This window comes from Oryzias latipes, chromosome 9 (assembly GCF_053564925.1).
Source record: "Oryzias latipes strain Hd-rR chromosome 9, Olatipes_Hd-rR_3.1".
NCBI lineage: Eukaryota > Metazoa > Chordata > Actinopteri > Beloniformes > Adrianichthyidae > Oryzias > Oryzias latipes.
The window spans coordinates 31,378,700-31,389,674 of NC_136245.1; the positions used below are offsets into that span (position 1 = coordinate 31,378,700).

At 38.6% G+C, this 10,975-nt stretch overlaps 1 protein-coding gene across 2 annotated transcripts in view; it reads right to left on the reverse strand.

Annotated features, from left to right (window-relative positions):
• Nucleotides 1-10,510, reverse strand: part of aacs (acetoacetyl-CoA synthetase) — a 42,109-nt gene extending 31,599 nt beyond the window's left edge. The window contains exons 1-8 of one of the 2 annotated variants that reach the window (XM_004072081.5): nt 10,267-10,510; nt 9,426-9,529; nt 8,605-8,725; nt 8,119-8,232; nt 2,959-3,056; nt 1,523-1,637; nt 1,035-1,116; nt 794-947 (exon numbers count right to left, since the gene is read on the reverse strand). In XM_004072081.5, coding sequence (XP_004072129.1) covers nt 794-947; nt 1,035-1,116; nt 1,523-1,637; nt 2,959-3,056; nt 8,119-8,232; nt 8,605-8,725; nt 9,426-9,529; nt 10,267-10,405 — 927 coding nt within the window. In that variant the 5' untranslated portion in view covers nt 10,406-10,510. Of the gene's footprint in view, nt 1-793; nt 948-1,034; nt 1,117-1,522; nt 1,638-2,958; nt 3,057-8,118; nt 8,233-8,604; nt 8,726-8,865; nt 8,985-9,425; nt 9,530-10,266 lie in introns of those variants that run through there. The other variant, XM_078952336.1, reaches the window with a different exon arrangement.
• Between the last annotated feature and the right edge of the window lie 465 nt (nt 10,511-10,975).

Consider the following 10,975-nt stretch of genomic DNA (forward strand, 5'->3'; position numbering starts at 1 on the left):
TACTACAGAAACTACATTCCAGAAAAGTTTGTTTTTTTTGGCAAAAAACGCCATAATCATCATTAAAAGACCAATGGGAGACGCTTTTACAACAGATCAAAAGATGATCGGAGCAGAACCTCCATAAACATAACATTTCAAGAACTTTAAACTCTTTTTTCAGAGACAATGAGCTAAGCAAAAGTGACTAATAAAACAAATAAAGCTTCAAGGATCTGCAGTCACTGTTTTGACGTTAAAAAAGTGGGACAGTAAAGATCTACAGGCTTCCATTGTTAGGGGAGATTAATGCCAATAGCAAATAAATCTGTGGACATGTTTTTTATCCTGGAAACTGAATCCCCTTCCCCGTGGGAAGGTTGTATGGTTTTCCCCAAAAATATACACACACACACACACACACACACATAACCGGCTTTTGTCTCTCCTCTTCCTCTCTTTTCTTTTCCTTCAGACCTTTGGGTGGACAGCATCAGCTCCTTCTTACAAGGCTGACTTCTCTTAGGGGCAGTGGTGTGTAATGAACATTGTGCTGCACATGTGGGTCAGCCCAGGGGAGTTCAGCCACAGATGTGACTTTGGGATGCCAATTTCTGAATGCAACGCAGCTGCGTCTCACGCTAAAAAAAGCTGGGTCACAGCGGCAACAACAATACCAAGCAGTTATGTCAAATGTTTTATGAGGACAAATAGGACCATGAGCCGGGCAGAGACTGCTAAAGGAAACTGTTTTGACTTTTTTTTTTTAAAGAAACGGTCCAGGGAAATTTGGCTCAAGGTTGGCGCTTCTTACCCCAGCTGAGTGGACCATGCATTTAGGAGCTCCAGTGGTTCCAGATGAGTACATGATGAACAGCGGATGGCTGAACGGAAGCTGCTCAAACTCCAGCTGAGGAAACGGGTCGCCCTCGCCACGCCCAGACGCCAGGAAATCATCAATGAATTCACTGCAACGGCACAGAAGCCACAGGAGAACATCCATCAGGGGTTTCCGGTTTTTTTAGGATAAAGGGCAGCAGATGAGAGACGCCCACCTGTTTGGGATCTTGGAGAGGTCAGTCTCCTGTTTGGAGCGAACATAGGGAATTACAACTACTTTCTTCAAGTCTGGAAGACCTTGGAGTGTGAGAAGAAGACAGGGGCTGATGTTTTTCTGTTTTCATGTCATCATTATTGAGATAAAGGCCCAGCGAGCATTTCACATTTGGCATAATTGATGGTTTTATATTTTAAAAATTCCCATAACAAATCGTTTCACAGGGACTCTTGATTATTTTAACTACATCTTAACACATATTTGCCAATCATAAATGCTTTCATTTAGTTTTCGAACTTACTAAAACCTCCAATATTAATAGTTTGAAACATTTTTTATTAGAAAAAAATGAAACTAAACAGCTCTTTCCACATGAAGTCATTTAACTTTCAACTCCTCAAATCATTAACCAAATCAGACATTTAGGCGTCGAATCTGAGGATGGAGTTTGGAAACCTGGAAAGTGTAAGAAATGTTGGCGCCAACCTTTCACAACGTTTACAAGCTTTTCCATGTGGTCGTGAGTTTTGCCGTTGTAAACCACAGCAGCAACAGAAAAGATCAGTTTGGGCTGGATTTGAGAAAATCTGTCGAGAACTCCCTAAAGAAAAACAAAAGGAACAGGACACGGTTAGATGCTATACGTAGTAAGACAATAAATTCAGCTTCAAAGCAAAAAAACAAAAGAATCTTGCAGCACTAGCTCTTTTTTTAATGAAAGCAGTAGTTCTCCTGATTCACCAGAGGGGGCGTCATCACATAAAAAAATAAATGGAGAACAAAATAAAAGAGAAAAAACACATTGAAGTCTGGAACAGTTAAAATCTAATTTATGAAACAAAGACCTATTTATAAAAAAAACAAAATGCTACGTTTTAACTGAAAACTTTAGATTTAACAGGCGAGAGTTTGCAGCGTATGAAAGGAATAAAAGTCCTTCAAGGTGTCCATAATTAGGATGAATGGACAAAGCACAGGTCCGAGCCGTTGGACGCAAAGTGGAGGACATTTGCTTCTGCGATGTCCTTTCATTTCTGATCATGGACACCTTGAAGAGCATAATCCTGCTTTTATCCCACGGTCACTTACGACAAAAGCAAATATTACATCAAGTATTGGTACTTTAAAATTGTTTTTTTTTTTCATATTAAAACAATTTTTCACAAGAAACAGACTATATAGATAAGCTGTGTGATGCGTTGTCATGGTAACACCTTCTAAGCCTACCGCCTGTAGAGGAAAGTGATCAATGTTATAAACGTCAACAAATCGAACAAAACATTTTTTTTTTGTTCAGATAATGATACAAAAGTTTGTTACAAAGAAAAACAAAGTCCACAAGTAGTATCATGGATCGCTTTAATTGCAGGAAATACCCACCATGAACTCTGATCGATACATTTCCATCAACAAACAAATCAATTTATTTCATTGATTAACACTAGGATTATCCATAAACACGTGTTCACTCTGTGTCAAGCAACAATATAAACAAGAAAGAAAGACAGGCAACAAATATTTACAATATTTACATTGCCGTTGATGGCAACATTTGATAGAGATCCTGTCATGTCCAGCATAGAGAAGGGCAGATCTTTTCTATTGTCTTACTGTTCTATTAGTTATATTCCACGTTTCTGTGATTTCGGTTACCAACTGGTGTTGAGGCCAGCGCACTAATAGAGAACATTCAGGCCATTTGACTGGAACTTCTTTTTAGGTGTAAATGATCACTTTTTAATGGAAACCCTGCAGCCAATGAGAATAGAGTATTCACCCAGACCATGGTATAAGTGAGCTCCATTAAAACTCACTTGAGAAACAGACTTCATGACAGAACACGGAGGGAAAAGAACCACTTAATAAAAAAAAAAAAAACATTTTTAAAAACACACAAAGACAAGATAAAAAGTTGTCCTCACATTGACTCCAAAGTCGACAGACGTGGAGCTCCAAATGGCCCCGATGCTGGCTGCTGCCAGCATGGCCTCCACGGCGTGGATCCCGTTAGGCAGGTAGCCTGACGAGACAGACGAGAAAAAAAAGAAAAACAAGAAAGTTAGGAATTCAATATGTTTGTTTGCTTTACAAAAGTAGCTTCGCAGCTAATATCAAACTTTAAGGACTATATTGGGAGTTAAAAACAGTTTTATTAAAAATATGAAACGCATGAAAGAGTACCACAAAAAAAACAATTGAGAACACATTTTGTTATCAGAAGATCTTGTGTAAACTGTACTATTTATGGCCTATGCTCGCAAAAGGATTGTAGCGACTGACATGTAGAGACTGTTTAATGAAAGCTAGATGGAACAAAGCAGAAATGTCAACACGAGTTCAAATGTAAGCAGGAATGACCAGCGGTAACAATGCCTCTTAAAAGCAGGAGGTCTGATGCTACCTGTCTACCTTGTACCTGTGCAGTTTCTCTGATAACCTGCAGCTAATCTCCCTCTATAAAACAAATGTATTGCCGGTAGTTCAATCTTATCATCGGACTGGTCAAAGGCAATAACAGTTTAAATGAATCCCGACTAATCAGCCTCGTCTGGTTGCCATGCCGACTCCAGCTGCAGCCGGGAAGCTCATCCAGGCGATATGATGACGCGCTCGGAGACGGATCGCCGGCCCGCCACACCGGTTCTGCGAGCTCGTATGATAAATGGCGCTCTCACACCGCACCCATGGAAATTGCATCATGAATCTTCATCTTCCTACAACAACTTGTTTGACTGCCTACGTGGCTGACGTGATGAATCACCGTCCGGCTGCGTCGTAAAAACACCGACTCCACGTCGCAATTACTCAGCATCTTTACTGATGCAGATTACTGAGGGATGGGAGCTTTCAAGGAACAGGAAGAAAAAAAATTAACTATTTATAAAAAACTTCTTTTGCAGGATTTGTAATAAACAGGAACCTCAGCTGTGGTTTGTTTTACCGTGACACAGAAATTTTGTTCTTTTCGTCTTCCATGCACATTTATGGGGTTTGTATTTTTGTCAAACAAACGGAGGAATAAAGCCAGCCTGCCGTCTTTCTTAGAAGACTTTGCACCATCGTGTGTCACCATCAGCTGTTTGTGAGGGGAGAGGCCTGGCGGAAACCTGTTAGCTCCGTTTACTATATATTTATCATCCATTTGTTGCGAAGGAAATTGCCCTATAGATTATTAGTCATAAATAAGATGATAAAATCAAAGTGAAGCAAAAATATTTCCAATTCTATCAAATCCTGATGTGAAACTAATGAACGCAGCGTGCAAAATTAACACTGCAAATGTTTGTTGTACCGTTTGATATTTTCTATGGTGAGGGTTTTCCAGAAGGTGTTTTAGCAACATAAAATATAAAGAAAAAATAAAACTCCTACTAGATAAAAGGTTTGGCTTAAAAAAATGAAGAAATTGTTTTTGAATATCCATCTTTACTTAAAAATTACAATTCCCCTTCATCAAATCTCTGAATTATTTTTTTGTCTTCTTATTTAGTTGCGTTTTTTTTAGCCAGAAAACTATTGATTATTTGTCATGTTAGAATTAATAGATTAATAATAGTTTAACTTTTAGTGAGTGTAATTCCCAAATCAACCAAGCATAAATGGTTTTTGGCGTAAATTGACAAAAATAGATAAAGGGATAGACTATTTAATTAAATCTGATTTCAAGTCATAAATTGTGAAATTACTAATTAATTTGAAGTCACTGTGGAATTTTTAAAGTAAATAATAAAAAGAGTTGAGAGGATGAGGAGGAAAATACGGACTTTAATGGAGGTCGCCACGGCCCATCATGCCACAGGCTGGATGGTGGTTCTGGCACAAAAAAACGTTCAGCTTCATCAGCTAAGTGCTTCTATATCTTCTAGAGTACAGAAATCGAAGACATTTTCATTGCAATCTGGGAACAAGGACATTCCAGCCTTTAACACACACACACACACACACACACACACACACACACACACACACACACACACACACACACGGTGCTCAGATATCTGAGAAAAGTAATGAAAAGAGAGGAGGAGGAGGAGGACAGACATGAAGAAGCTTTCTCCTTACTCCCCTGTGATTCTCACTCTGCTTCACATCTTTCTAATGAGCCTCCCACAGAGCTCAGGTCATTTAGGTAATGCACCCCCTCCCCTTCACTCCTCCTATACCCATCTTTTCCTTCAACTAGAAAGGCGCACAAACTATATCGCACTTTAGTCATTGCTTGCATTCAATAACTCTGAACTGACGGCAATTCTAGATTTCTGGAAAGAGACAGAACTACAGAGAAACAGCAGGGCCTAAATGTAAATTAAAAAAAAAAAAAAAATCAACCTACATCCACAAAAAAGACAATTTCGTTTTAGATTTTCTGTTTCAGTTCAAACATGGATGAAAATTTTAAAAAAAAATCTCACTTGTTTTTTTTAAAGAAGCCACATTGCTTTGAAAAATCCAACCAGCAGCCAAATAACGTCAAGTCTTTTTTATATTTGCATAGTCTATTTCTTTGAGAATAACAACATAGTTATTGGGGCAGCACGATATGATCAAAACTCACGATTTGCAATATTAGTGATCAATATTGCGATGACGTAAAACCTTGTGTTACATGAACAAATAGCAAAACATCTAAATACATCATTTCCATTTCACTGCAACACTTTCATTTAAATACAAGTCCACATAACTTTAATTACACTCCAAATGATCCTCGTCTACAAAGGAGGCAAACATCTAACATAAAAGGGCTCCATCCCGTTGTTCAAACGCATAAAGGGGTTTATTTGATCCGTTAAATACTTCAAGCTGCCATAAGATTGTTTTAGCACATTTAAGGTAACCATTTATCGCAATTTTCATCGACTTTTGCGATATGCTTATTGCACAGCTTGATATTGCGATAACGATAAATTTGCGAATTTATTGTGCTGGCCTCATCATTATTCATTTTAAAGTAACAACAGATTGATTTTTAACCCCTCATCTAAAAGATGGACTCTCTGAAAGGCTTTAGTCACTTGAACCTGTTCAGAGGGATTTATTTCAGTTCCCTTGAGGCTCGTACGGCCACAGCAAGTGATGTCATGAAAATGGAACGTACCATTATCGCAATGGGGGAAGTGTATCGAAAAGTATCTGTAAAACTAATGTTGGTTGAACACATTTATGACGCATGGGTGATGCGGTCGTACGGTGTCACACTAGGAAGCTCACTTAAACTACACTACGATTTACTAATATCCTCATTTCTAACAGTCAGGCTGCGCCTGTTTATCACGCCAACGGGTCCCTTGCACCGGATTTAAAGGCATTGACAAAAATTAAAATTGTTCATACAGCACACCCGTTTTCCCTCGTACGTGTTGTATAAGTGTTCAACCTGTCGCTTGAAGCAAACCCAAAGAAAAAGGTGCTTGAACATTTTTTCCTCAATGGGCTCACCAAGCGATCTGGTACCTTGTCATTTCATGCGGGCCGCCTCTATGCCCCGTACCTATTTGCCCCTTTTTTGCTCGCAGACCGCTCATACATAGTTGTGACTAAGGCATTGACAAAACAATTCTTTTCACAAACCAAAGCATGTGCCAATCAGTCTAAGAATCTAAGAATGAGGAAAAACACAAGCTCTGGAGATCTGCAGCTTGAGAGAGAGGGAAAAGCTGCACTGAAGGCAGGAAAAACCAGATTTCCTTAAAGAACGCGTCTCGCAGGCAGCAGGGCTCTACTTCCAGCTGCTCGTAATGTACAGCTCCTCTACAGGCAGACATCGGGAGGACCTGATCGCTCCTCAACAGCTGAATTTGAAAACTTAAAGAGTGTTTTGTGGTTATGTGGAAGATTTGGCTGAAAGTTACACACATGTCATAACAGAAAATGAAATTCTAAAGTAAGAATCATTTGGAGAGAAACATGGGATTGTTGGGGCTGAATTTATGGTGAGATTTCAGACAAAACACAAGAACCGGAGAAAGACTGATGGTAAATGTGGGGTTATCATAGTAGAGCTAATCAATGTGCTGCTAAAGAAACTCATTGTGTTTATGGTATCCAGTTTAGATGGTTACATCTGAAGCAGAATTGTGACAGAGACCAGTTCTTTAACTTACATTGCAGCTTCTGAGTTGTGCCAGTAATATTATTTACATTACAGCCAAACTGCAGCCGCTGAGCAGCAGGTTGTAAATGTAAAGGTGAGGATCTGAACCTTCTCGCAAATGAACCATTGAAGAAAAGTATATTTAGCGATTCCACCGTGTAGAAATACTAACTGCAAAATGAATAAATACCTTTCAGAAAAAGCTCCTACTGTGAGGAAGCAATCAGACCTCTTCATCTCTGTTCTACCATGATATTTCAGCGGAGGAACTAGAACATTTTATACAGGGGGGGCAGTAGACTTTGGAAGGGTGGCAAATGAGAAGCTCAGAGTGGAAGGCCATTACAAATGAATGAATCAAAAATATGTATTCATAAAAAATATGTATACGTAATTTAAGGCACTTTTATTTTTGGAATACTTAAAGAAACTTGTATTAATGATTTCTTAATGTTTGTCAATAATGACTTAATGGCTTTTTGCTGGGGGGCTGCTAACCCACTGGTGTTTTACAGACTTATCCAGACTCTTGCTTTAACAGTTAGGTCCACTTGTAGCTTTAACGTCATAGTTACTCACATGCTTCACAAGGCCTCAGTCCAGCCTTAATGCCCCCACCTTATGAGGGGCTGGTAAGGCGGGGGCATTAAGGTTAGTGATGAGACTAAGAAAAGTCCTGATGAAAGTATTAAACATTCTTACATTAAAGCAAACTTTATTTGCACAAAAATAAATAATTTAAATAAAAAATATACATATTGTACATAAAGTTTATTTTGAATTTGTCCTTTTTTCCCCCAACGTCTTTCAGCTGCCCTGCAATGTTCCTTTAAAAGCCAAAAAATACGTGAGGCAAACTTCTCAACAAGTCACTATGTTGTCTCTCCGGATGGTTTTGGATGATAAAGAAAATAGTTTGCATTTCATTGTTGTTGTTTTTTTGTTGTTCTTTTATTAGATAAAAAGGGGCAGTTGATGTAAGACTTACCTACAACCCTGTCTCCGGTCTGGACTCCCATCTTTCTCATGGCGGCGGCAAACAAAGCCACGTCTCGCCTCAGTTCTCCAAAGGTTACCTTCACAATCTCCTCTCCACCTTCCCCTGGTTAACAAAGAAGCACAAATCATTTATAAACCAAGAAAATGTTTTTTGCAAAAGGAATAAAGACGTTTTACAGAATAATGACCACTTTTTCTTCTCTTAATAACATGTGGAAGGCTGTGCGTGTTCCTAAGTCCACGCAGAGAGAGCTTTTCATTAGTATTTGTCATTCAAAGGTTAAACAGGGCGCAGCATTTAATTTAATAACGACAAGGCGGATGACGTAAACATCTGCCGTCTTCTGCCAGCCTCTTCCATTACCCCTGGCCGATCTGTGTGTGTGTGTGTGTGTGTGTGGGTGAGTGTGTGTAGGTGTGTGTGTGTGAAGTCTGCACACAGACGGCAGGCTCACACATTCAGAGGTGCACTCACGTGCAGCATAGAGAGCCACTTTGTCCTGGTCGGGGTGTTTAAGCAGGTTCTCTGCGTAGTTAAGTCGAGCTCCTTTAAACCACTCTGGAACATCGGAGATCTTCTTAGTTGCATCCACCACCTAGCAAACACACAGCAGTTAATGCAGCTCCACTCTGGTGAGGATTCTTTTCCTCTATTATGAGGCAAAACTCAGAGGTTTTTAACCCGACTGGATGTTTTTAGTGTAAATCAGACAAAACCAACTGAGAAACGAAATACTTTTTTGGCCATTTCAGTCTTTTTTGCAAGAAAAAGTGCACTCCTCCTTATGTCTTCATGGAACCTGGCTGTCACTCAGACTTGTTATTTATACTTATGTTTTTATTTTGTTTTTTAGTTCTTATGGCAACTACACTGTTCCTAGTTTCCTTCAGAGATTTCAGTTGAAACAAGACACCCTTTACTTTCCCAGAATGCTTAGCCACAGAGGCAGCAGAGTCAACACAAAGTCAAATATTGGATTTATGTGGGTGAGAACATGGTGCCGGCAAATTAAGTGGAATAAAATGTCCTTATGTCCCAAAAAAGGTGTGCCTAACATATTATGACACATCATTTATTACTTCAGATAAGTGTCTGCATCCTGGAACTACGCAGCAACAATGGTAAATATTATATTACAAACATAACGTTTTTTTTTTTTTTTTTTCTATTTGGCTTTAAATTAAATCGTAATTAATGAGTTATGAGCGCCCAGTATCACACAACTATCAGGACATTGAGTCTTGATCACTGTAAAAACAAATTTTTTTTTTGAAAATATATTTTTTTTTACTTACTTCCTCGTATGTTTTAGAGCTGATGATTCCACAGAAACGCCAAACTTCTCCCCAGAAATCTGGATAGCTGTCCACCGACCACTGATACAGCTGATTGTAGTTGGCTAGAGAGCACAGCGTCAATCATTCCAAAGGTAGACGATACAAACAATGATATAAACACTTTAACACTTCGCAAAATCAATATTTGTAACAAATACCGCCAATCTAATTTCACTTTTTCTGGACGTTTTCACAAATGAAGATATGAGAGGTGGAAAAAAGTGACTAAATCAATCCTAATTTACCAGACAGATTCTAGAAGCTTTATTGGATACTAGAAGTAAAAGAAGATCTAATCGGATGATCAAACTGATAAAAAATAGATTTATTAAAATAAATTAATATGTCATTTTTTATTGACAGGGTTTTTTCATCCATTGTATTCTTATTTTAGTGATCTAATACATTCTAATACATTCTAATACATTCATGTTTATCTGCATCCACTAACACAAATGTAAAAAAATAAATAACAGGCCTCAGATCACCTGCAGATCTGCAGAGCTGTAAACAGCTGATTGCTGCTAACGGGAGTGGTGTGCAATCTTGTTAATAAGTTTATAAATGATAAAATGTGCATCATTGCTCATTAACAATTAACAGGTCTGCTGGCAGCACTGTTTTTGGGTTAGAGATGAAGTGATGCTAATGCTAACACAGTCACAGAGGCTCCAATTTTGTTTTGCTTATTCTTTCTCTATCCAGCACATAAAAATCCAATTTGCATCCTCTCCAACTGTGTTTTAAGCTCATAGTGACTGAGTCCCTCCCACCTTCGCTTCGATCCTGTCCTACTCACCCAGATTAAGCCCGTAGTCCGCGTTGATCTGCGTCCTGAAAGTGTCCATCCGCGTGTTCCTCTTGGAGTCCGGGTACCACAGCACCTTGCTGTCCATGTTCAGAATCTTCTCGCTCTTTCCTTCCATCTCTTTGGACATAGTCGCTGCGCGAGCTCCCTAACGCCTCGGGATAGCAGGCTAGTCTGAGTGCGCTGAATGGAAGTGTGCGGCTGCTCAAGAACGCTGCCGGGCCACGCCCCTGCGTCATGACGTAAGCTGGTGTGATGCCTTTCAAAATATTGAGCCGAATTTCTCCAGAATAACGTCGATAATTTTATTTTGTTAAAATTGTGTTTTGTGTTGTATTTACTTCCAGCTTGTGCAATAAAGTTGTTTTAAGTATCCAGTTATCTAGATCCGAATAAAAACTTGACATCTTTAATTAATCTAAAGATTGTTTTGTTTTTTGTTTTTTATAGCTGGAAGATAATTATAACTACAGTTAAAAATATTTTTGTGGAAAATGATCTCCTGGCTAATATATCAGCTACTATACATGAAAAATAATATCCTGATTTATTCAACAATTGTTTAAAATTAATCAAGAAGTAAAGATTCTTTATATTCTTATATAAACACATAATAGAATAGTAATGCATTTGCTACCAATTTTTCAATAAAAGGTGGTAACATTTTGGAAACTCATTAAATAGTTTCCCTGTTATTCTC